Source organism: Girardinichthys multiradiatus, chromosome 2, assembly GCF_021462225.1.
Source record: "Girardinichthys multiradiatus isolate DD_20200921_A chromosome 2, DD_fGirMul_XY1, whole genome shotgun sequence".
Taxonomy (NCBI): domain Eukaryota; kingdom Metazoa; phylum Chordata; class Actinopteri; order Cyprinodontiformes; family Goodeidae; genus Girardinichthys; species Girardinichthys multiradiatus.
Genome location: NC_061795.1, coordinates 48086641 through 48114190, shown reverse-complemented (window position 1 = coordinate 48114190; position 27550 = coordinate 48086641). Strand labels below are relative to the sequence as shown.

The 27550-nt window shown below is 39.9% G+C and overlaps 1 protein-coding gene across 3 annotated transcripts in view; it reads right to left on the bottom strand.

The window, feature by feature from the left end:
* The window catches only part of hipk2 (homeodomain interacting protein kinase 2), a 123875-nt gene that overhangs the window by 68513 nt on the left and 27812 nt on the right, over positions 1-27550 (bottom strand). For all 3 annotated transcript variants that reach the window (XM_047353000.1, XM_047353007.1, XM_047353011.1), the window contains exon 2: positions 13096-14236. In XM_047353000.1, coding sequence (XP_047208956.1) covers positions 13096-14236 — 1141 coding nt within the window. The remainder of the gene's footprint in view (positions 1-13095; positions 14237-27550) is intronic.

Here is a 27550-nt window from a genome sequence, read left to right as displayed (position 1 = left end):
ACATACAGAATAGCAAATGTGATGAACTATGTTCTCTTTCACATATTGCCACCTAATTCTAAGCATTTGTTTTGTAGTTTCAGCTCAGAGTGGGGCCCTCTTGGGGTCGGGTGATATGTGCTAACATTATAATCATCTGTTTCTGCTGAAATCTCTGTAATATGCTGCATATCAGCTGATCCCACAAGAGCATTAGGCTGTTTAAGAAACGTGGACCAGCAAGGATACATCCTTTTACTCAATCAGCCTGTAACGTTAACAGCCCCTCTTGCCAAATTGCCCACTCAGTTGCGTAGCTACCATTTTTATTGATATTAATCAATTTATCTTATTTTTTTCCTTGCCTTCAGCCTCATTCTTTTGTTTTAGTTTTGCTTCCTTTTCATTCTTTTTCTTTTCTTCGGTCTCACTTTTTTTTTGCAGGCTAATATATCATCCTAATGCTCTTTTGGTGCCTTGCATCTTGTGCTAACCAGCTGAAGTCTGCAGACAATCTGACAGTTCTTGCTCATAAAACACAAGGATTAGGCTTTAAAGCTTACTGGATAACCACACCGAAAAGCTTTATTTTCCAGTGTTACTCTTTATGATATTTAGCCATGTAGCAACTTGAAAATACCATAAAGCAACATTTTATGTGTCAGTCTGTCTGTTTAAAGAGAAGGTTTTGCCAAGAGAAGGCTCTTCCCACATTCCAAACGCTAACCTGTTTAATATTTAACCAGCACCCAACACAGGAGTAATTATTTTTCCAAACAAATTAAGCCTAAGGCTGAAACCACAAGCAATCTGATATACCACAGCAATACATTCCTGTTATGTCACAAGGTGCTATTAGTCATTTTAAATTATTTATCAAACTTAGGTGAAATAGGATTTTCATCAGACCTATTTCAAGACTAGCGCTCTGCTTCGAAAGAATACAAACAAGCCATCATACAGCAAAAAAGCAATTTTTATGAAAAGCTCCTTTGGCTCGTTTTCAGAAACCCCTGGAGATGTTCATATGTGAGGAGACACAGAGTCGATAAAAGAGTGACAACGTAGACGTAAATTATGTGGAAATGGCTTTTTTTCCAACATTCAAACGGGACTTTTTGAGCAAACAGCTCACCAGTCTTTAGGAAACGGACTACATCATTATCTTAAAGAAATACATTTTCGCCACTTCAATGACCCACACACAGTTTTAATAATAAACCAAATGATTCTTCTAAATTAGGACCCAGTTTGTTCTTAGCCTGTCGGTGACTCTGCATTCTTTTTATGTCTTATTTATCATATTATCTTCTTAGCTGAAACATTTTAGACAACATCTCCAGTCCTATCTGGAGGAAACTGTCTTTTATGAAATAAAAGTAAACTGTTATTAAAGGAAATCTAATGCTCATTTAACTCCATGGATCCATCTGAAAAACTGCAACGTTTTAATAGAGCAACAGCTGTCACCACATATAGGATCTACATTTATTGGCATCCCTGATAAAGCCTTGCAAAAAATTATTTTTTGTTTTGGAGAAGGATAATTTCACACCTATCATTTTAGAAAATCAAACCTTTAATCTGAATACATTTATTCACTGGATACAAATATTATGCTAATAAGAATCAGCAGTTTGACAATTGTTGGTACCCCTACCAATCCTTTATTACAGGAGACAATTTGTGCAGTTCTGTTGGTGAAAGGTGGTTATGCACAGCAGGGGAGCCAATAAGTTTGGCACTGTGTGCTTAACAAGACCGTTTAATGTCTTCTGTCAAATAAGTATTTTAGAAATTATTAAAAATGCAGGACTTCCCATCAAGCACATTTTTTTATGACAGAGGAATCGAGGTGGACATGATACTAAGTGACTAAAAGAAGGAAAAAAGCTGCTGAGGGTTGCACCAAGATCCATTTTTCTTTGTATACAGGGGCCCCAGGTGCTTGGCTGAGCAGCAGAGAGCGCTGCCTGCTTGTCTGCTGCAAAATAAGCCAAACTATTTACCCGGCATATATGCACATTAGCAAATTCCTGCAACTGAGAAAACAAACGCATCTGTTTTGTTCTGTTGAAAACTTTATGGGAGCCTGCATGGGTCTTTGCACACCAGGCATCCTCTGTCACAGTGGCACAAAGTCCAAACACACACACACAAACACACAGCTATGGTGTGGCAAATTACAGCTCCCTGCCGGGCCTCCCCAACAGATCACACTCCCTTGCCTCTGTCTGTTCCTCTGACTGTTGTCAACTGTCTCAGTTTGTGGCTGTCCATATAATGCCGTTTTCTCCGTAATTAAACTACTTTAGATTTTATTTCCTGACCTGCAATACATTAAGAAAATCTAAGATACAAAATGAATATTTTTACATGTCTTTATTGCCCTGGCTACATATTCCATCTTGGTGTTAGGTTTTAAATATTCATGTGAGTTGGATGGAGGACATGACGGGGGGGGGTGAAAAGGAAGGTGAGGGAGGTAAGAAAGTGGAGGAAACGTGAAGGGGAGCGGGAAGAAGCAGAGGGGTGGGTATCGGTGGGGGCTACCCCCTTTCTGAAGCTCCCTGTGGAGGGACGGTGGGGCGTACAGGAATGATGGAGGTAAGGATCAGCAGGCAGCCTCATGATTTATTTAGACCCAAGGGCACCTGTGCCAGTCAGCCGCCAACCAGTTGATGCTTGAATTCTAAACAAAAGAGGCTAATGAGTGGCTCAATGGAAAATTAATATGCAGTACAGTAAAAAAAGTATTCACACCCTGTCAACCTCTTTAGCACTAGTCATGTTACAACCACAAACCCAAACTTTATTGGAATTTTATGTGATAGACCAACAAAAAGTAGTGCATAATTATGAATTGGAAGAAAATGATTCATTGGTTTTCAATCACTGGTCTGTGTGACATGTTTTCAGCCCTCTTTACTCCAGTGCATCTAATTGCCTTAAAAAGACTTCTAATTATTAAACAAAATACAGCTGTGTGCAATTTAATCTCGGTCCAATCCTAGCTGTTCTGTGAACGCCTCAGAGCTTTACTGGAGAACATTAGAAAACAAACGGCATCATGTAGATTAAGGTCAGAGAGAAAGTTGTGAAGTTTAAAGCAGGTTTAGGTTCTTAAACAATATTCCAGCTTTGAACATCTTCCAGAGCTCTGTTCAATCCATCATCTGAACATGGAGATATCTTTGTGATTTCACCAAGCAGCGTTATGCAGGAACTCCAGTCAAAGAAGTTACTATTGTTTTCTGCTATCATTTCCTAAACACCACCAGAAGCTTAGGTGAGAAAAAGAAATCCTGTTTCAACTAAGTCGATCAATACAGAGCGGAGAGATAGCAGCCTTACTGAGTCTGAGTGGGCTGCGTTTTATCGAGGTGGCTTAATTTCCCTCGGCCTAATATCCTGGCTAATGTATGGAAATTGAACTGTGACGGAGAACAAAGACCAGCATCTAGAATAAAACAGTATGTTGAAACTGAGAAAGCTAAATCGTGTCTGAGCGGGTCCCACACTAGCTGAAGTGCATGTGTACACACCTGTGCAGGCTGTCAGAGTGCAGAGAGAAGTTTATCTGGCAAAGTTCACCCCCATCATTTTCATTCATTCTTTGCCAGAATAAATGTGGGCAGCAGGGAGATATATATGTTCTGATGCATATGCTTGACTACCGGTAGTTAATTAGCTTTGCTGCTACATGCCTGCTGCTTGCTGACTGCACTGTGGAGACACATGGAAGAGCTGCCCAGAGGCAAATCATAAATGAGAAGCAGGTTATTAGGATTCTGTCATGCATACTACGGTATTATAACTGCCATAAAGAGCGTATCTGTGAATGCACAGAGCAGTAATTATTATATTAGGGGTCTCCCTCTTATTTGATGTAAGCACCAACAGGACAGCCCCGGCCCTCAGTGGTCACAAGTTGCAAATATAATAAACTAATTATAAAACAAGGAGAAAGTCAGCAGAAAACTAACAGCATTCCTGTCAGGCTGAAACTAATGGAAGCTCATCTGCTTTAAGAATGATCTGCCACTGCTTGGGGAGAAAAGTGCCTTGTTCCAGGTAATAGTAAGGAATGCAAAACAAAAACCCATCAGTGCACCCACACCTCCACCCCTCACACTGCTCTCATTTCCCCCTTTTTTTCTTCCCTGCCATTCAATCATGAGAATCTTCTAATAAACAACACCTGCGCTATTAGCTGCGCCGCTGCAGCAAAGCCAACCTGTCTTTCAGCCCTTTCTAAAATCATCGTTCCTCTTTAGCAACCTGATCCCGCTGTTCTCCTACCTTTCCCTTCCTCCTTGACACACACACACACACACACACACACACACATACACACACACGGTTCAGAGAACAGTAACTAATAGCAACCTGATTTGTTAAAACACCCCTTGATGTATGACGGAAGCAGGGTTAATGTGCTGGAACGCCTGTCCTGTCTGTCTGGTTGGGTGACCCTAACAGCAGATAGAGAGATATACAGACAGGTGGAGCAGAGATTCATCTTACACTCAAGCAGCTTAGCCCAAACTGTCCTTATACAGCTGGACAGGCGTCCACATGCAGTATATTTTGTTACAATCCTACAATCCTGCTCCTGTTTTACCACTATCATGAAAATCATAGACGTTATAGTCCAGACGTTATAGATTTTTGTGAGGTGTTTCTTTACTCAGATGATCTTGAGAATCACTTGGCCACTTAAGATTATTTGTGACTCCAGGAAGCCCATTCTTCTGTCTCATATGCCACTGACCCATTTTCATAACACCAACAATATGTAATGGTTCATTCAAGTTCAAGTTTATGACATTAATAATGAAGGGTTTGAACATATTAACCTTCCTCAAAATCCAGATTTTTGCAGACTCCAGTTTTGAGAATTATCCTCCAGTTTAACATGTAGGTACAGATTGATTGTTAAACCTACAGTACCGACTGTCTACAGAACATAGAAATTAATAAACAACACTTCAGACAAAAGTATCTGTTTATCTTATGAGTTTAAGGTCTTTATCAGCCAATTTCAGGACTTCTTTAATGACGTCCAATGCTGTTGCAAAGCTACTATTTACAGTAAAATAGAAAAGGTTAGCAATGCTTTAAGCTCCACAAAGTTGTGACTGACAGGTTTGTAATACAAACTGCAAATAGATCAGACTCCGATAACAGCTTTATTGCAAAGTTAAATTTATGAAGTCTTTATACGTTAACCCAAGCTAATAACATGCTTGGACGGACGGACGGACGGACGGACGGACGGACAGACAGACAGACAGACAGACAGACAGACAGACAGACAGACAGACAGACAGACAGACAGATAGATAGATAGATAGATAGATAGATAGATAGATAGATAGATAGATAGATAGATAGATAGATAGATAGATAGATAGATAGATAGATAGATAGATAGATAGATAGATAGATAGATAGATAGATAGATAGATAGATAGATAGATAGATAGATAGATAGATAGATAGATAGATAGATAGATAGATAGATAGATAGATAGATAGAAACCAAACACATGGTCAAATCTGCCCAGAAATATCACAAAATCAACCTCCCTCCTTGAGCATCTCAGTCCAAAGACCTAAATCCTATGGAAAACCTGTGGGCTGAGCTGAAGAAAAGCTTAGATAGGAACCAGGACTGATCTAGAAATACTGAATGGTCAGGGGTGGCTATAGATATGTCACTGGTAATAAATAGTAAAGTTTTTTTATAAAATAGATTATTTTTTTACACTAAATATATGGCAATAAATTCTTAAATCAGAATGTTCAACAGTCATGTTGGTTTTTTCCCTTTTATAACCTTATCTATCAGCACAATGTGCCTCTGTGTCAGTACCAGCTGCCACCACAAGGCCTGCTCTCACCACCTGGATGGCCTGAGGAAACCTCATATAAACTTAAATACCATCTTGTTGCATTCCACAATTCTCATGGCTTTACTTAGAGGAGATAACTAGGACAAAAATGTCCATCTGGGACAAGACAATAATTCCTCTATCTGGCACATGGTAGGCCTGAGCTGCAAGCTTACCTGTTACATAATTAGCCACAAGTAAAGAAGAAGATGAGCAGGAAGAGGCAGGAACAGCAGATAGGGGGATTAAGGTTAGGTCCTATAATGATGTAATCAGGACATAAACAGCACAGAACATTTAAATGTTTTAAAATATGGGTTGGAAAACTGTAGGTGGTAAAAACCAGTGGAATGAAGTGTAAAAATCCAACAGGCAGTTTTTTTTTCTGACACCAACAGATGAGCCCTGCTAAACAACCCTGCAGCTGCTGAGCCCAGACATGCACAAAGTTGAACCAGAGCTCACCGGAGATTACCTTTATCGTGCTGTTTTATTTGCATAAGTCAACCTTGTGAAAAGTCCATAACTCATTTGCAAGGCTGTTACAGGACATATAATGTCAACAGCAAACAATATCTGAGATCAAAAAGCAAACAGCTACTGTCATTAATCTCTCCGGTCTGTTCACATCATTAAACAAAAAACAGTTATTGTTCATAAGAAGATTAAAAAAAAACATTAAAAAAACTCATTCAACAAGAATCAATACAGAGTGGGGATGTGGTTCTTGTGACTGTGGTGAATATGGAGTATGACGGCGCTGGGTAAGCACACCTGGATGTAATCTCCACCCTGTCAGTGAACAGGCAACAGAAAGCAGGCTGCTATCTTCTCATCTGTAATCATCAAAGATGGAAGGATGTTATCCCTTAAGCTTCTGAACTCACTGTGAACTCTGCCCACTGCCAAAGTTTGTTTGCTGTCCATTGCACACAGCGTTGTACTCATCTAATTCAAGTGCATTCTTTAAAATAAATTGTTCATTATGGAGAATGGAGAACCTGACAACACCCACTCTCCCCCAGCACAGGTATATCGAAACCAGGGTCACCAAGTCCTCTGGTCAAGGTTCTGGTGGCTGATGGTTAAGTCTTTATTTCCTCCCTTCTGTTGCTAAGAGGAAATGAAGGGATGATCATTCCGGCCTCCTCCACTCGTCACTCCCACAGAAAACAAACAGGAATGTTTTATAACCTGCTGGCTGACTTGCAGCGACAACAGGCGACAAGTGGTGTTTACTTCAGCAGAACAACTCCGACCTGTACGCTTGTGGTGGTTAAACAAAGACTTTTCTAAATGCTCCAGTATGAAAACACCCTAACATGCAGATAAAGGCTGTTTACAATGATTTCAAATAGTTACGGTTCCACTACAAACTTCTATCCTATGGTTTAACATCATTTTGAGGAGAAGCCAGGACTTTTTTCTGACTGTATGAAGCAAAATAATACAGCATTGCCCCTCCCCTACCTGTTGCTGCTCACTGAAGGTCAGCTGGCTGAATGCAGGCTGATGAAGTTTTCCGTTTGTAGCAACAAAGATAAATACAGTTGTTTAGAAACAAATTCCAGCTGTGAGAAACACATTGTGAGCATCATGGCTGCCAATCTGCCTACTACTGTTCAGAGCAGGAAAAAGGATCATTTTCTGCACAATGGGCATGTCTGTTTGGTCGATATTTTAATAAGTCTATGTGCCAAAAATAACAACAAAACAATAAATGTTACTGATAAAATCATCATATTTTACTCAAGTTTAATATTACTGAAGTAAAGTCCTTTTAATGAGATGCAAGAGAAAACAGAAGTTTGTCCTTGCTGTCTGGAGCAGGGAGTAACCCTGTGGTCCCACTTTTCTTTTCTTTTGCTGTACACTGCCTGTCAGCTGGCTGAAAGAAGGCTCCTAAACCTTTCTATGAGTTACAAGAAAGAAACATTTCAGGTGTCAAAAACACAGAGGATCATGGTTAGCAAACGAAACTAGCGTCATCCATTGCTCCATTTAAGGTAATGCTATTATAATACTAAAGTTAAGCAGTTAAACAGGTGACTTCAGGTTGATTACCTGCAGATTGAAAAGCTATGCAAACAGTAAAAAGAATTGGCACCACGCTCTTTTAAACTACTACTAAATTTAACAGGTATTCAATTCTATAGATGCGCTTAAGTCTATTCATGAAAATCAAAATAATAAATGTTATAGATAAAACTGTTCATTCAAAACTGTTCAAAACTTCATTAATCAATAGCAGAAGGAATAATTGGTGCCTTTCTGTTCAGATCATTTTAAACATGGTTTAAATAGCTTGAAATCATGGAACTGATATTTTTGCCTTCAGGGTATACTATGAGAATCTAATATCAGCCAAAGCTTCAGTCTCAAATTAAAAACAAAGAGTAATGTCAAGGCTTAATTTGTTCTACTAACATTAATTTATTTCATCTAGTAGAGAAATCCTTTCCTTTTTAAGCATCGGTGTTAGTTTATTGAACTTGGATTAGATAATTGATTTAACTCCTTTGGGCAGTTCTCTGAACTCCTTCATCTATTTGAGTTAAATTAAATAACTGCTTATGTAAAGACTCAGTTCATTTAAGTTCATTTGGGTTAGTTAATAGATTAAACTGCTTGTGGGAATTGTTTCAATCTGTGAGTCTACTTTATATTTGCTAAAATTGTTTGGTCAATATAATCAAAATTAACAACTGACAGAACTAAAGGAGCATTGCTTTGAATTTTGAACTGGTAGTTTCAACATAATTAATGTGAAACGGACTGTTACAGTGTATATTTGTTCAGTATAAACTGGGTTGAAAAAAATCTCCCTAAGAGAAAATCTTGCATGTAAAAATCCATGGAGGCAAGGTTCCCGAACTGTGCTGCAAGTCTTACTGATGGTCCTTGGGTTGGCTTTAAAGGTATGAATTATTTCCAAAGTAAAATACCAACAAATTAACAGTAACGAACAGGTAATAAGAACCAATAAACAAAATTCTTCAAAAACTCCCAGTAAAAACTGACACTAACAACAGTGAATCTAGAATAATTATTCTCATTCCATTTGCCAAACTGGAGCTGGGAACGACGTCACAACCAAACATTCCCAAGTTTGCAATTTGCTAGTTATCCTTGGTGGGTGACCAGGGTAACTACTATTAACAACCAAGTTTTGTTAACATGTTGGACTTTCTCAAATGGAGGCTGGTAATGCCAAACACATCAACAGAAGTGCGGATAAACAGTTTTACATGCAAGGAAGCCATATTGGAGTTTGAGTTCAGGTTTGGAAAACCTTTTGCTTTCGCAGTTAGAATTCAGACCATTCTGTTCATTTTCCTATTTCATGTTTACTTCTGAGTAAACATAAAAGCCATAACTGAACCACATCCTCCAACTAATCATGCATTAGCATCAATGAGAGGAGTGTTTTCTTTATTTTTCTGGTTTAATATGTACAAGTTCTGATGTACTACAGTTTCAAAATGCCTTTCCTGATAGTGGTACCAGGCATTTCTGATGTGAAGGTATCCAACAGAAGCCCTAAGAAGTTTAAAACGATGTTTTTCTGTCACTATGTCTGGAGTTCACTGCAACTACGTATCACTGTGCACTGCCGGTCAGCTGGCTGAAAGAGTGCTGGTCCATTTCTCTCTGCCTTACATAAAAAGCCAATTTTGGCTGTTTGGAAAGATTTATGTTTATAAGAAACATGTTCAGCAACATTGTGGAAAATAAAAGAGCAACATCTGCATCTCTTATTAAGGTAACACTGTTTGAAAACTTCAATTAGCAAGCTACAGGCAACCAACTGTAGGCTCTACCCAAGCAGGTAGCCTGATTAATTACCCAGCTAACACCAGCTCATTACAACCGTCTTACTCTATGAAGAGCAACAAAGGTGGGATATTGTCTGTTTATCAAAACTAAACTAACATACATAAATGTTACAGGCAACATTATCATCACTGTTATAGGCCTACAATATTCATAGCTATAATAGTAAAAACAATAATATATGTACTTGTAATAATATTTATGTTATTTTAGCAACAGTAAGAACAAATGTTGCTTCTCTTTTTTAAATAAAAGGAATACCTAACCGAGGCAGCTATACGCATCGCCATCTTCGATTGGGAATAAGATTGTTGCTTTACATTGTTGTGCTAACATTGTGGTAACGTGGCATTTATTCCTCAGTGTTATCATACTGTGAGAACCCCATGTTTATGGAGATGATATACTTTAGAAACAGGCTGAGAACCAAGTGCACGGTGGATGGATTTAGCTTCGGAAACAGGAGAAGGGAGGGGAAGGACAAATACCAAAGATGAAAAAGCAAACATTTAAATCCACCAATACCTGACTGACTTCAAAAGCAAGTATACAAACATGCATACATGAAATACTTTTTCAGTCATAGAATTTCAGTTCAACTAAAATTGTTTGACTAGTAATTTTATTTTTTCTCGAGAACTTTTTAGGTAAAGCAACTCAATGGAGCTACTAAAATAATCCACATCTGAGATGTAACCAGATGTTTGAAATCTGTAAAGTTAATCCAGTTGTTGGTCTTTTGAGTAGTTTATAGTTTCAGAACCTCAAAGTTGTCCAACGTATTGTTCCTGTGGTTTAAAGTCCTTTTAATGAGATGCCAGAGAGGAAGGCAGGGTTACTGTAGTTTCCTTCAGTTTTCATCAGCACAGAATAATGCTGAGCTGCAACCCCCCTCCCTCTCTGTTGCTGCATACTGCCATTCAGCAGGCTGAAACAAGCTACTACACTTTCCATCACCTAAAAGAAAGATAAATTATTTCCTGTCATGATGTAAACAACAGCGCCTTATCTCTTATTAAAGTGACACACCAGAGTTTGTAGGTTACAGACAGCATTTCAAGGAAACAGCAGGTTCTACCTAAGCCAGTCAGAGCCCAGTTTGCTAATATTAACGTGCTTTATAAACTTTTGTGTAATTACTGTGAAACTGTGGTACTTGTACTTTAGAATAACCATATGAGAACTTCATGGCGGCCCATGCTTCCTTTAAGAAAACCCAAAACAACTCAAATGTTCTTTACAGATACTCCACAAATCACTTAGAGCAGAAACCACACAAAGCTGGGCTGAAGAGCAACACCTGGCATATGTTTTAATATATGTCTCTGTGTGTCAGTGTGTGTGTGTGTGTGTGTGGTGCAACAGCTCTCACACACACCTGCTCTTCCATCAAAGCCAGAGGAACACCTGAGCCCCATACAAAGCTCTCCTCTGTGCTGAACAGTTCTCTGAAATCTGCCTTCTCTCAAACCTAAACACAATGTTTGCTGTTGGTGAAATTATCTATTCTTTTAAAAGCCCTGGGAAAGGAAGGATAGGTCTTCCCAGAGCGTCATCTGGTTCTAATGCAGGGTCCGCTGGTGTGGATTACAAGGCCATATAACAGGAGAACTCGGGCTGACCCCTCATCTCTATCCCTGGGGAAATGGGAGCTACTCTGTGATGGTGGGCTGGGTATCTGAAGGCCCAGAGAGCAGAAGGGTGAATAGATGAATATGGGCAGATTGCCACCTCACATGATTAGTGCCCTTCTATGAAGGAGTTTGTCTGGGATCCTTTCAATATTCCTCTCTGGCAAACAGGAAGCACATTTTTAACCCAAACTTCTCTCTGCAACTAAACACAGTCACTGCTTTATAAATTCCCTGTGGTCTGCTGTGCCTTTACGAGAGGCTGACCAAGACGTGAGAAAACTGAGCAGGTCCCCTATAATCATCAAAGTAGCACCCAAACATGCTTGTTTTATCTCATTAAGCACAATAAGCAGCAGTCCACTTTATGAGACTTTGAATTTTACTGGCCTGTTTAAGATTAAATGAGGGTTTAACAAATGCAGTAAACACGAGAAAAACATAAAGTTGGAATGCAGAGACGCTTTAAGCAGCAGCTCACATGGTTGGCAGCAATTTTAGATGTTTATTAATCAGCCCAGCGATGAAAAGCTTCCCATTAAAAAAGCCCTGAATTAAGCAGGACACAGAAAGCAAAATAACACATATGAAACCAACAGAAACAAATAAGGAAACAGCTCATTTAATAGCTTATTGTTTTTGCTCTATGCAGTACCTTGGAAAAGTAAACATGCCCCTTGATCTTTTTCCGATTTTGTAATGTTACAACCACAAACTTGGATAAACAAAAATGCAAAGTCATTCATACATTTGAAGTAGAGGGAAAAACAATAATTATCTGAAAAGTGTGGTGTGCACATGTATTTATCTTGTAAGTATTTACAGGTGCAGCGGGGTTTGTCTAGAGACTAAAATATTAGTCCGTTTTTCTTTCCAAAATGTCTCAGTCTCAGTCAGACTCGATGGAGAGTTTTTTCTAAACATAAATTTTCAAGTCTTGCCAAAATTCTCATATTCAGGTCTGAACTTTGAATGGGCCACTCCAACACATAAGTATGCTTTGATCTAAACAATCCCATTGTATCTCTGGTTGTATGTTTAAGGTCATTGACCCGCTGGAAGGTGAACCTCCACCTCAGTCTCAATTGTTCTGCAGCCTCCAACAGATTTTCCTCCATGTTGTCCTGGATTTAGCTCCATCCATCTTTCCATCAACTTTGACCAGTTTCCCTGTCTCTGATGAAGAAAAGGACCCCCACAGTATGAGGTGGCCTGCGCCATGTTTCATAAAGGGCATGATGTTCTCTGGGTGTCAGTTTTCTGCCACATATACATTTTGCACAATATTAGTCCAATCTGAGCCCAGCAGCTTCTTCCACATTTGTGTCGCCTCCCCTGCATGGGTTGCAGAGCAGGATTCTTATGGCTTTCTTTCAATAATTTAATATTGTTGCCTCTCTTTCATACAGCCCAGATTTATGGAGATTTTTGCATGAATAATAGTTGTTGAATCGACAGATTCCTGTACCTAAGCTGTGGACCTCTGAGGCCTTCACAGAACAGTTGGATTTACATTGAGAATAAGTAACACTCATTTGCTGAGTTGTGAATGCAAATAGTTCCACTGAGGGGTAGGAAAGTAAGGCGGAGGCCTGAATTTAAATGTACTAATCTGTGATGCTCTATGCATAAAATCCCATTAAAATACATTTACATGTGTGACAAAATGTGAAAAAGCTAGTAGTGTGAATACTTTTGCAAATGACTGTATCTATTTCAGAGCAGGTCTGTTCTGCGTGAGTTGCTGCTCTTACCTGTAGTATCTGGATTGCAGATAAGTGGAGCACACGGCTTTGGACACATGGCTGGCTGACCCAAAGTCAATGACTTTGACCCTGTAGGGCTGACGTGAAGGATCCACGAGCATGATGTTTTCTGGCTTCAGGTCAGCATGGATCAGTCCAAGGCTCTTCAGTTTCATTAACGCCGTGGCCACCTGCTGAAGGACGGGTCTGATGTACTTGAGCGGCAAAGGGCTGAACTTGTTCTGTTTGAGGAAGTCATACAGGTTCTGTTCCAACATCTCAAACACCAGGCACGTGTGGTTCTTGTGCTGGAAGCACTCATAGGCTCTCACAAAGTTGTAGTCATCTGCGCTCTCTGTGCTGAGGCGTGCCAGGATGCTGACCTCGATCTGACCCTGCCGTGCATATGATGGGTGGTTTTTTAGGATCTTGATTGCCACTATTTCATTTGTTCCCCGCTTCCAACACTTAACCACCTGCCCAAAGGTTCCTCTTCCCAAGAACTCCAAGACTTCATAGGTGTTGGTCATGGAGCAGAGCACCTCATGCTGGACCAGCTGGTAATCCCCCTCATTGTTGGAGCCACTGTTTTTGGATGTTGCTGTGGAGGTGGCGGTGGCCACCGTGGCCACTGTGGCTCCACTGGTTCCTCCGTTCTGGATCATGGTTGGGCCGTGCTCCTCAATGATCTGCACGCTGCTGTTGTCGAGTTCTTCACTCTTGCGTTTAAGCCCGCATCTTTGGTAAGTGTCCAAGAGACTCACCGTGCTGCGGCGCGTCAAGTTGTGAACTCCACCGCCTCCACCCCCGCCACTGCTGTTGCTGCCTCCACCACCGCTACCCAGCCCGACGGCCCCCGAGGTGCTGCTGGCTGTGGCAACCACAATATGGCCAGCGCTGGCTGGGAAGATCAGGGCCTGCTCGTAGGGCAGGGTGGAGCTAGCAACCTGCAGGGAGCTGTTGATACCTAGAGGAGCGCCACTGGTGGCCGATACGTTCTTGCTGCTGTTGTAGCTGTAGACTTTGCTATGTGTGCCGTACCCTGTCATATCCCAGTTACAACTCTGCTCCACCTTGAGTTTCTTTACGCTAAAGAAGGCACTTGACTGGAGAGTGTGAGGAGAGAACACTTGCACTTGCGAGGCCATACCTGTGACAAGGGTCGGGGGGGGGGGGCACAGGGGAGGAGCAAAGAAAATGAAAGTGAGAAGTTAGGAATCTGAGAGTCTGAAACAGGAGCAGTGGCTACAAGCTTTAAATAAAAACAGCTTGGGTCAGAGCAGGTCTTTAAAACACCAAGAATATACGCCAAGGCAATTACATGTTAATTGGGACAAAGTTTTGGAAAATCTGGCCTTGAAGTATTTATACACATTTATACACCTTTATCTTTTCTAGATTTTATCATATGACAACTTTACACTTCACAATCCATTTTACTATGATTTTATATGACTGTCCAACACAAAGAGCGACTAGGTTGTAAAAATGATTAACAAACTGAAAAGTGCGGCACGCATTTCTATTCGGCCCCATATGTGAATTCGCTTTGATCTTTACCGTCCCATTGTTTCTCTGGCTGTATATTTAGGGTCGTTCTCCTCCTGGAAGATAAATCTCCACCCCAGTTTCAAGTCTCCTGCAGCCTTTAACATGTTTCCAAGATCAACCTGGAGTTAGCTTCATCCATCTTCCCATCAACTCTGACAACACCTCTGAAGAGCATTATTCCCAAAGCATGATGCTACCACCAACAAATTATGTTCAGGGTGACGTGCAGCGTTAGCTTCCTGGCGCACATCACAAATTGCAAACAGGATTTTTATGAATTCCTGGTTTTCTTTTTGCTACTTTAAAGTCCAGATTAATGGAGTGCACAACTTCTGGTCTCCTTTCAACAGATTCTCCCACCTGAGCTGTGGATCTCTGGTGGCCAATGGTAACTCCTCCAGAGTTACCATTGGCCACTTGGTTGTTTCTTTGATTAATGCTTTCCTTGTTTAACCTATCAAATTATGTGGGCAACTATGTCTTTGTAGAATACAATAATCCTTTATTTGTCCCATCAGTTGAAAAATTCACAGTAGGTTTGTAGTAGTGCACTACCCGAAAGGCAATTGTTTGCACTGCATTTTCACTTCCAAGTATACAAGTATACTCTACTTTATGTTGGTCTATATCGTAATATACCAATAAAATACAAAAAGTTTCTGTTTGCATAATTGCTGTCATAAAATGTGAAAAAGTTCAGGGTGGATTTTGCAAGGCTCTGTTGCTAATATACCCAAACTAATATTTGTAAAAGACATGAGACAATATTTGGTCAAAGAAGTTCTTCAGATTGTTTAGTTGTTTTAAGAAATACCATAATATTCAGCAAAGAGATAAGCAGATTTAGATAGCATGTTGCTCATGCAAACCACTGGGTCATGCAGAAGAAATGCCTTTTCTCCATTCTTCCTATCTGCAGCATTTTAAACAGGCTGAGTGAAAACTAAAAGAGCTTTTCACAGGAAATTCCACAGAAGATCAGAAACTCATAATAATAAAAAAAAAAAAACTAGGTTTGACAAATGTACGTTTGAAGGAATTTTGTTTTTCTTCTCTTCTCCAACTACAACCCTGCACAGGCAATTACTGCTACACAATTACTCACTTAAGAGGAGGTGGAAGAAGAAATTTTGTTGAAGTAACTATAAAAACAAGAAGAGGGTCCCTGAACTCCTGCACAAGTGCAGATCTTGAAAACAACAAAACAAAAGCAGAAGCAACAGCGAAACTGTGTTCCGAACTCCTGGGAACAAGTTGCCCGAATAAGCAAAAGCTTCTCCAAGCAAACAACTGCCCAAAATAGTCCCTTTCTTTGTCTCTCTCTCTCTGTTTTCTGCAAGCAGACTTGTTTGTGACACTGAAGCAATTATTACAGCACAAAAAAGATTATCATAGACCTAAGATTACTGACGGCTAACAAACTTGGAATTTCCCCCTGTTTTAACAGATCGACTGATGCAAAGAATCAGAAAACCATCTGGTCTTATGCACAGAAACATTTTGAAAAAAACTCATAAAAGAGTTCACAGCTGGAAACCTTTTGTGTTTGTTTTCAAATATAATTAAACATCCATTCTCTGTACAAAATAGGACAACTATTGTAATAATCGGCTCCATTCTGGAGCATGAGGAGGACTTGGTCACTTTGTCATTATTAGGCCTTTCAGTGTTGATGATGATTAATTCAGTAGAAGGCCCTTCTCAACATTTTGAACCAATTGTTTTATTGTACCACTGCTGACCTCCTACAGTTTGGATTTTTTATAGTTTGGCCTAGTTTGACTTTGACTCACAACTTATCTGTGTGGTTATCTGGTCTTAGCCCTAATGCTGTAAGACTGAAGGTGCATTTCATATAAGAAGGCTTGGTGCATGCTTTGGTAGTGCTGTCCAGTAACTAATTTAGACCATCTTCTTCATGCTTCCTAAACAGAGGTGGGCTCTCTGTACTAATTTGTTGACTTCTGAGGGAATAAATTTAACTAGTTTTTTCAGGGCTATCAGAGTAAAGGGGACTTAAGATCAATACATGCCACACCAAGCATTTTTGATTCCACTTCACACCTATGCACTGCTTTGCTTTGGGTTCTCATAAAATCCTAATAAAATACACAAGTTTGTGGTAGTCTGTGGTTATCTGGTCTTAGCCATAATGCAGCATGACTGAAGGTGCATTACATAAGAAAGGCCTTACTGCATGCTTTAAGTTACAGTATGTTCTTTATGCTTTCTTTCCATTTTCAACCCCTTCCATGGAATTGATGTTTTATTTTCCCAACACCGTAGCTTTGACTTCTTCAGATACACAATGAAGAACGTCCGCGAGGCTATTAGGGCCAAGGCTCTGTGCACTAATCACATAAGCCCTAAAGGCCAGATGTCACTCCTTGGATTACCAATTCCTGTGCCTGGACTTTAACGCTAAAAATAATTTGAATGATGGGTTGCGTCACAGAAAGGCGTCAGCCCTGTGTGACTGAGAACAGGGCAGGATTATCGCCGGCACAGAGGGACGTACACAGAGATGGATGGACGGACACAGATTCAGCCTGCTCCTCTTATGGAAACATATCTGCCAGGGTGATTATGGGTAGTTCTGGTTTTATGAGGCTGAGGATAGCTGTGCTTTGGATCTGTATAACATAAATTCCTCCTTAGTGCTGGTCACTCATTTACTCCCTGTCTGTCGGTCAAAGAGATGGTTTAACATTACCTATGCAGGTGCTTTGAACGGAGGGCCGTATGTGTCATCCTGAAATGGTGTATGGGTTTCAAATATATGCAACAAAAAAATTAAAACTTTATGACTCCACTGGAAATTTTAAAATGTTGAGAATGAGGAAAATTAAGAACTGTACCGACAGCAGCAGCAGCAGTTTGAGAGCCTTGTGCAGAACACAGATAAGTAATTAAATGAACCAAACGTAGGAGGTCAAATGGTTGGAATGTTATCTCATGACAACATTCACAGGCAACAATGTGACCAGTTATAGTTTGTTGGGAAAGGAGCACGGGTCCTCATGAATCAGTCTTCGCAAAACTTACAGTTCAAACATATTCATGAGCTCCACTCTGAAACACTAAACTCTCCATGAGATGTGAAATCTATGCTTTACGTTTTGAGCTCGGCTGCCAAACTCCAAAAGTTCATTGTTGTACATTTACAATGTTGAAATGCTTTCAGGCTTTCCATTTAGCATACCTAAAAGAGCATTGTGTGTCCTGCACATTGCAATTAAGCATACCAGAGAGACAGTTCATTCTGTTCAGAAGCAGCATGTTGAAATGATAATATTCAATGTTTTAGGAGAGATTACTTCTCTGTCAGGGGTTGGTTAATCTTCTTTTGGGAGGATCAGGGCCATTCAGTGTGGACTGTAAGGGTGAGGGATGGACTGAGAGGGAGGGGTGGAGAACAAAGCTTGAAGAGGCAGGCCTTGAGTGATGCTTGGTACTTGGATGCTAGCCATCTTTTATTAAACTCGTCCGTATTACGGTCCTAACCAAGAGACAACACTGAGAACAGCTTTGGACACCACTAAATATGGAAAGTGGCCCCTCGTTTGACAGAAATAAAGCAATAAAAATGCACAAAATATCCTGAAGATTTGTGCAATTTACAGTTTAAAAATAATACATGTGGTGCTTCAGCCAAACTGTTAAAGCCTTCAGCTATTTCCCAACCACCGGAGGAACAATTCTATGTTCAGTTTGACAAAAAAAGTGTCAGGGTTAAGAGACTGAACATGGGAACGCCAGCCATCACCTGGGAGACTGCATACTTTAGTCTGTCTGTTCAATGTCTCCAGGCTTAGATATATTTGGACAACTTCTTGAGGCTTAATGGCTACTGACACCAAAAGAAATACTCTGATGATCCCGTCTCTTTTACTGGACATCCGAGCGTCAACCAGACTGGAAGGCATTGGTCCAGATTGCTGGTTAGTGAAATGACTTCTGACTGTCTAGACAAAGCATTATCTCACCCTTTGCTCCAGTTTCCATGAATATATCGCTTGCTGCAACGAACCAGCCTTTTTCAACATAAAAAAAGAGCAACATTCTGAGCTTAAGGCCCAGATCTCATCCCATGCATCCATGTACAATCAATGGACTGGTTATATTAAGATTCTAACACTTGCAGAACATGAGGTGAACTGGTCTTGTAAAGCAAAACAAATAAATAAACCTAAAGGTGAACCCTGATGATGGCAGGATGAAGAATATAAGGCAGAAACGAAAGATGGTCCCACAGAACAGAGAATGAAAAAGATGCAAAGTATAAAACGTATTTTCCCAATAAAATGTGTAAGTAAGATAAAAAGTTATCAAAGAGAAAATACAAAATTCAGTGTAAAATGAATAAAAACTAAAAGATGGCCAAGAAGCTGAAAATGTGAATAAGATAATTAAAATAAATAATTAAAAAAACTGGACCTGAACAACAAGTTCACAGCTGACATCTCCCGCTAAAATAAAATAAGGTGAGGATAACAGAGATTGTTACTCTGTAAGTAGTTTTTAGAGCTGACTCTACTTACTGCGCTTGCCACATTTTGAAATCAGAGCTCTACAGCTGCGTGTTGCATGATGACTTAATGACACAGCCCAGTGTGTGCCTTAAAGGTGTGTAGAGCAGGTGACGGCTGCCGGTAAGCCATCAGGTGTTTTCACGGCTCTGACAGAATCATTAGTGTCTTTGTGCTGACACTGATCTCTGGAAATTGAAATTCTTTATTATTATTATTATTTATTACACATGATTTATTCTCCTTTATTTTTCTCATATTGCGACTGTGAAGCTACATTATAAAATTAATAAAGAGGTCATAGCTAAATAATCATTAGTGATGGGAATAACGGTAAAATAAACAGCGTTACTAACAGTGTTACTTCTTTCAGAAACAGGTAATCTAACTATTACCTTTTTCCATCGCTACAACGTCGTTATGGTTACTTAATAATGCAGTGTGGGCATCTCACTATATTTCAACAACTGAGAGGAAAAGCTGTTTTCATTCGACCGGGAGCTAAGGCAGTGAAAACAATCGCATGAATACTGCTGATTGGCTGAGGAAGAGTACAAAAGGCAGGACAACCAATCAGAGGACAACTTGGGCAGGGTTCACACATAAACACTGAGCAAGGAAAATCGAACAGGAAGACAGGGACACAGTCACGGGGAGTCCAGATAACAGAAAGTTCATTTTTTAGGTGGAGGAACAGACGCTTTTATTTTCTCAAAGAGATAAAAGACAAGTGTCACTGCGTGCAATGCGGTCTATGCCCCGAAGCAAAGGTTTTCTTTGCATCAGTTGTAAGCAGTTTGAACCTCAATGTCACATGCTTCAACATAACTAGTGGTCAAGAACAAAGGTGTTGAGGCTAGCAGGCACAGCCAGGACCCAGGTGAGGCTAATGGGTGCCAAGCAGTCTAAGCTTGAATTTAAGTCACAGATTATTTGAAATCAGGATCACATGGAGTGGACGCATTGAATGCATAAGTACTAAAGAAAATGTCAGATACAATGCAGCTATGCCATCAAGTGCTCCAGTAGAGACTATTTAGCACTTTAGAAGCTTCTCTTCAGACTAAGAGGGACAGGCTCTCTGATGAGGGATAAAGGATGGATGGGTGGATGAATGGATGGATGGATAATGCTTTATATTTGAAGATAGGCAGAGGAAATTAAAACAGGACCTCTACTGGGAGAACAGCACTTGTGTGACATGGAGTTCTCATTTTTTATAACCTGTTTACATTTTTATACCTTAGTTTTGTTATACAGTGCACTTACTTTTCAGCATTACATTCAGCTGTTTACTTTTGTGTGGAAGAAAATACTTGCCAAGCATAATTTAATTTATACTTATTTGATTCCCAGTTGCAGCCTTTTGATGGACATGATTTTATATATGATTACAAATGTTATTTGGTTTTCATATTATTACACAGTAACATTTGTATAGTTAGTGTTTCATGTTCATAGTTCCTTCTGTTAATTGTCTATTTATTGACTCAGATATTTAGGTTTTTAAAAAGTATTTGAACAAACATTTTAGCATTACCTTAAGAGAGGAACTAAACTCTTCATTTTTATTTTTTGTAAGTAACAGAATGGTTACTTTCCCTGGTAATTAGTTACTTTTACAATATTTTCACTCAGGTAACAAGTTACTAACTAGAAACTATAACAAAGTACATTTTTAAAGTAACACTATTGGGATTAGCACATAGAAAATCATTGTTGTCTTTTGGGAAAATGTACTCACATCATTTTTTATCATGTTTCCTAAGAACTGGGCAATACAGCAACTTTATATATTTGACATAAATATAAACCCAACAACACAGTTTTGGTAGATGTTCAAGACAGAATCCAGAAGACCTGCAAATCCAACCTTGTGCTAGCTAAGGATATACTTCACCTACTGATATCACAGCCCATATATGTAAGGGATGAGTGTTTATTCAACTCACAGTGCAAAAGCAAAATGGATCAAAAATAATCCTACAAATGGCTTATTCTCATCCAAACTCATTAAAGTTCTAAAAACAGGATGTGTTTCTGTTCATCTATGTAGGTTTTGAGGTTACACGAACACGCGGACAACACCTTTAAGATCACTTTTGTTATAGGTTCCTGCAAAAAACAACAATATTGTGTGTCTAGATTATCTCTAAATCTTGTGTCTACTTTCAAAAAACAACATATGCTATAAGTTAAATAGTTACAGCAAACTAATCCACTGCTAGAGAAACAGTTGTAAAGACACCAACAGTATGGAGTTAAATTTGTCTCAATATTATTCAATCAAACAAAAAACTAATCTCAATAAAAAAAAACTAATCTCAATAAAAAAAATAATATTCAATCAAAAAAAACTAATCTCAATCAAAAAATATTAAGTTGTGATCAAAACTTTCAGAGTTTTTTCTCACGAAGAGAAAAAAGTTATTTGCAAAACATAAACTTTTATTTGCGCATGTCAAAAATCTTTGGTCTCGCTTTTTTGGTTTTGACGCTCTCTGTTTTTGGTTGAACTCAACGAATTTTGAGTTCTGGAAACATGAACATCCTGGGCGGGGCCTAAAGACGAACGCTGTAAGACGTTTCCCTATTGGTTAGCGCTGACTAAAGCCGCAGACTCTGATCCCCCGCATCTCTGAACTTCTGCTCGAACTGCAGGGCTTGCAGCGTCGCTTCAATGAGGAGACATCAACTGTACAGAAGAAAACTGTGGTTAAGTGAGCCGACAGTCAGAAATACGCGGTGACGTCAGCCGACCAGCTCTCTCTTATAGATTAGCATCGCGCATACAAGGTGCATTACGGTAATGGAGCAGAAAGGACCAGATCCTGGCAATGGTTGAGAAAATAAGAGGAAAACAGAAAAGTAACCTACAGAACATTTATATTAATTACATTTTTACAACTTTCACATTCATGTTTTATGTAAAAGAATAAATATTTTATAATTTATTGTACAGTTTTGGAGAAATATCTTGTCAAAATACCTCAAAATGCTCAACCATTATATGCATTTGTCCCACTTTCAGGAATTTATTTCTCCAAAACCATGAGAGGTGACAACACAATCTCTTCAGATTATATTAGAGGGTCATCTATATTATAACCAGAATTAGTATTTCATAATTTTACTGTAAAGGTTTGGAGAAATACACAACTACCCCAAGTGTAGTATAAAACAGAATCCATGTCGGGCAGATGGCATCCCATAATCCTTTGTGTTGTCCTCACAACCCGTGATACTTCCTCTCCTGTGCAGTTCCCTCACCACACTGTCATGCTGAGACACAGAGTGCTTTCCACCGTGGCCCTGTAGACATCTGTAAGCAGCTGAGGAGATGAAGAAGAGCTGTTGTTGTACCTTCTTCCAGGAGAGGTCAGAGGAGATCTGGATGCTCTTGAACTTTAACCTGTCCAGACCACTTCCCAGGATCTCATCGACCTCACCAAAAAGAAGCGTTTGTGGTACTTTGTTGGGGTAGTTGTGTATTTCTCCAGAAACCTACAGTGAAATTATGAAATACTAATTCTGGTTATAATATAGATGACCCTCTAATATAATCTGAAGAGATTGTGTTGTCACCTCTCATGGTTTTGGAGAAATAAATTCCTGAAAGTGGGACAAATGCATATAATGGTTGAGCATTTTGAAATATTTTGACAAGATATTTCTCCAAAACTGTACAGTAAAATATAAAATATTTATTCTTTTACATAAAACATGAATGTGAAAGTAAATATAAATGTTCTGAAGGTTACTTTTCTGTTTTCCTCTTATTTTCTCAACCATTGCCAGGATCGGGGTCCTTTCTGCTCCATTACCGTAATGCGCCTTGTATGACGCTAATCTTTAAGAGAGAGCCGGTGTCAGCTGACGTCACCGCGTATTTCTGACTTTCGGCTCACTTGACCGCAGTTTTCTTCTGTACAGTTGATGTCTCCTCATTGAAGCGAAGCTGCAAGCCCTGCAGTTCGAGCAGAAGTTCAGAGATGCGGGGGATCAGAGTCTGCGGCTTTAGTCAGGGCTAACCAATAGGGAAACGTCTTACAGCGTTCGTCTTTAGGCCCCGCCCAGGATGTTCATGTTTCCAGAACTCAAAATTCGTTGAGTTCAACCAAAAACAGAGAGCGTCAAAACCAAAAAAGCGAGACTCGTAACCAAAGATTTTTAATATGCACAAATAAAAGTTTATGTTTTGCAAATAACTTTTTTCTCTTCGTAAGAAAAAACTCTGAAAGTTTTGATCACAACTTAATATTTTTTGATTGAGATTAGTTTTTTGTTTGATTGAATAATATTGAGACAAATTTAACTCCATACAACAGAGTCTCTTGAGTTAAATGCAACAGTGGAAACACCTCTGAGCAGGAACGTCTTATCCATACGGAACAGTTCAGCCTTCTGCCTGAGTTCCGTACCCTGAAAAGGGAACTGGAGTTAGACGCTGCAAAGTCCCGTCCACCCTGCTTCTGTCGAGGCTGATATTGACCATCCTGGCTGCTTTTGTAGCTCTATCATCACTGCTTATTTATGGGAAAAATGCATCAGACATGCTGGTGAGATACAGTTATGCACAATGCTGCTCTCTGGTCCACTTGGAACCATCTCACTCATTCCATGCAAACACACAAAAAAGAGTATATAGTAAACATGCGTTTGACAGATATACACAGCTCCTCTTAGCTGTAAATGTGACACTCCCATAACTCTCCCCGTCCTGGAAGCAAACAACCAAAGATATAAGCTGCTGTGTGAGTGGTGCGATAACATAATCACTCACACTGCACATGAATAGACACATGAGCAAAAACACACAAGCTGTGAGAGCAGCAATATCTGCACAAGGTTCCATGCTAATATGTAGAAACACAACACAACCTTTCTCATGGTTTACATCGGTCATAATGCTTTGAGCAGTTATGTTCAAAACTAACATTTGTATTGCATTGGTGCAAAAAAGTGGCTACCCTCAGACAACTGCCAGTAGATAAGGAGGGCGATCTTCACATCGTAAATGTGGTCATAAAACGGCTGGAGTGAAAAAAAACATTGTCCATGTTTACGCTGCCAGGTCAGCCTAACCAGCTGAAGGGAAGCGCAGGAGACGTGGAGGAGAATGGAAGTGGTCTCTGCTTCAATGGGACGCCTTGTTAATGTTTTTTTGTTTATTTCCTTGATTTTTTTTCTCATTTTTTGAAAGTGAGCTGACAGGAAATGGGGTGTAGAGAGAGAGGAAAGAAGGCAGCAAATGTCAACAGGCCAGGACTCAAACCACAACAGCTGCGTCAAGCACATGGGTCGCACACTCTACCCCTGCACCACCGTCATTCCCAGGGATTGCATTTTGTTTCCTCTAAAATCACAACTGTTTTTAGTTTATTGTGAAATTCCTCCTGACTGAGTTAAAATAGGGAGGAAAGGATGAAAAAAGTGTTTAATGGACCCTGCAACAATCAGCCTTCATCCAAAAGTTCTTGAAAAAAATAGGATGTTACACTACCAATAAAAAATATTTTAACCCATAAATATGGGTTAAAAATGGGTATACAGCACAGTATACCGATGTACTGTACAATATCTGCACTCAGAACTTGGTCTGGGCTCCTTTTGCATGAATTACTGCATCAATGCATTGAGGAGATCAGCCTCTGGTTCTGCTGGGATGTTGCTTTAACAGCAGCCTTCAGCTCGTCTACATCATTGGTTCTGGTGTCTCTTATCTTCCTCCTGACAACCGCCCATAGATTCTCAATTGGGTTTAGGTCAGGCCAGTTTGTTGGCTAATCAATCACAGTGATACCATGCTGACAAAAGCAGGTGACCACTGACATTGTGGGCCAGTACCAAGTCTTGGTGGAAACTGAATGGTTGACAGCTGCCCGGACTTTGGACTTGTTGAAACCCAGTGGACCCACACCAGCAACTGACATGGCTCTTCAAATCAACACTAAAAATAAAATGCAAAACTTACTTTGATCTAAAAAGAGGATTTTGGTTCACTGAGCAACAGTACAGTGATTTTCTCCTTAGTTCAGGTAAGACGGTACTCCAGTTGTAGCCTGGAGATGTCTCTGTGTGTGCGCGGCTCTTGAAGCTCTGATTCCAGCTTCAGTCCACATCTTTAGTGTTTTTCCACCAATAGAACTCTTGTTCTTGAACCGGTTTCGTTTGGATGCCTTAAAACTTTGGTGTTTTGTTGAGAACTGACACACGTTTCCACCAGTTTTGGGAACCAAGCATGAATCACCAACAGTGCCCATTACAAAACGTGACAGCAAGAAAGAAGAGCTTGTTGAGCTGCGCGCAATGTTCCTTTTAATACAAAAAGAGAGTGTCCATAAACTTCAGTTACTACGGAATAAGAGATGGAGACTCCGTACAAGACACCTGCCACTATATTAATAACAATGGTATGTCCAATGTTTTCTTTTGCATATTTTCAGCATCTGCGAGTGAAAGGGAAATGAATAGTTATGCAATGTGTGTTTAGTGTGTTTTTACAAACATACGTACTTGTTGCTTCTATTTTCTGCAGCTTTGATCCCGCAGAAAAACAAAGTATTCTGTGGCTGAACCAGAGTTCGCACCCTGGAACCTCTTTTCGTCAGTGGAAACACGCATCACCATTTCGAAATCACGTTCAGGAACCGGAATGGACTCCGAACCGCATTGGTAGAAAACAGGAACTTATGAATCTTCCACAAACTCTTTAATGGACTTTGCTTCATACTCTTCTCAAGGCTCTATTTAGTCCTGTTGCTACTGCACTTTTTTATTACTGCACACTTTCCTTCCACTGAACTTCTTTAATAATATTCTCTGACACAGCAATAACCTTTTGTGATTTAACCAGTTTTACTGAGGGAATGCTGATGTAATATTTTTCTGAGCAGGTTAATTTTAGACTTTTATCAGCTGCAAGACAATTGTGAAAAGTAAAAGTTAATGCTTGAAAAGTTTGTAATTAATCTATATAGTAAATATGATTCTCTTTTTGAGTTGAATTACTTAAATAAAGTAATTTATATTCCTTTTTACACTGCAGATGCACTAGTAAATATTTCAATGCATGGAATTCAACACGTCACTATATTAATAAACTAATAAACTAAATTAAAGTAAAACAGAGTAAGGTGTTTGCCTAGGAGCAGCTGTGCAGCACTGAACTTTGTATACATGCGTGTGGAAACTGTGCAGGAGTCTCGTTTGTGTGTGATGCAGAAAGCATGCCCAACCATAAACCACCTGTGAGCACGAGCCTTGACTTCATTGCATCAATTGCTGGGCTGCTTTGACTACACTGCAAACAGAACACCCAGCCATACGGGGCCACACACACACACACACACACACACACACACACACACGCACATACACACACACACACACACACATCCATGTTTTACTATCTTTATGAGGACTTTTCGGTTACTTCCATTGACTTCCATTCATTTTCCTTGGTTTTTAGTGCCTAACCCTGACCCTAACACTAACCCTAACCCTAACTAGTTAATACCTAACCCTAACCTTAACAATAACTCAATTCATACCCTAGTCCTAAACCTAACCCGTCCCAAGAACGGAATTTGAAAAAGTGAGGACCAGGAAAATGTCCTCACTTTGTCAAAATGTCCTCACTTTGCGATAAAAATACGAAAAATGGTTCTCACTCAGCAACAAGTACAAGAACACACACACACACACACGTGATAAGCAGCCAGACTGCTTATCATTTACATGCAGAGAGACACACCCTACTATGATATAATTCCTCTTATGCCATTAGGACTCACAATGATGGCTGGACACAGTGTTCTGTGTGAAGATCAACATATGAGAACCAGATGCTGTACAATGGCGAATTAATTTTAGCAGAGCTGAATGGATTTGGGGCTGCACGGTGGCACATTTGGTATCACTGCTGCCTTGCAGCAAGAAGCCCCTGGGTTCAATTCCCGACCAGGGGTCTTTCTGCATGGAGTTTGCATGTTCTCCCCGTGCATGTGTGGGTTCTCACCAGGTACTCTGGCTTCCTCCCACAGTGCCTGTTAGGTTAATTGGTCTCTCTAAATTGCCCTTAGGTGTTTGAATGAGTGTGTGCATGGTTGTTTGTGTGTTGCCCTGCGATGGACTGGTGACCTGTGCAGGGTGTACCCCGCCTTCTCGCCCATAGACTGCTGGAGATAGACACCAGCTTTCCCGCGACCCAATATGGAACAAGCGGTAGAAAATGAATGACTGACTGTATGGATTTGGTTGAGTAAGAAGCTATAATATATCCATTGTGCCTGTTTTTAGCGTTAATGTGAACAGTGGCCTTATTTAGTGCCGTTGTAAAACGCTTCGGTCTGAGGATTTTTAAATAATGGCACTTCAGTCAG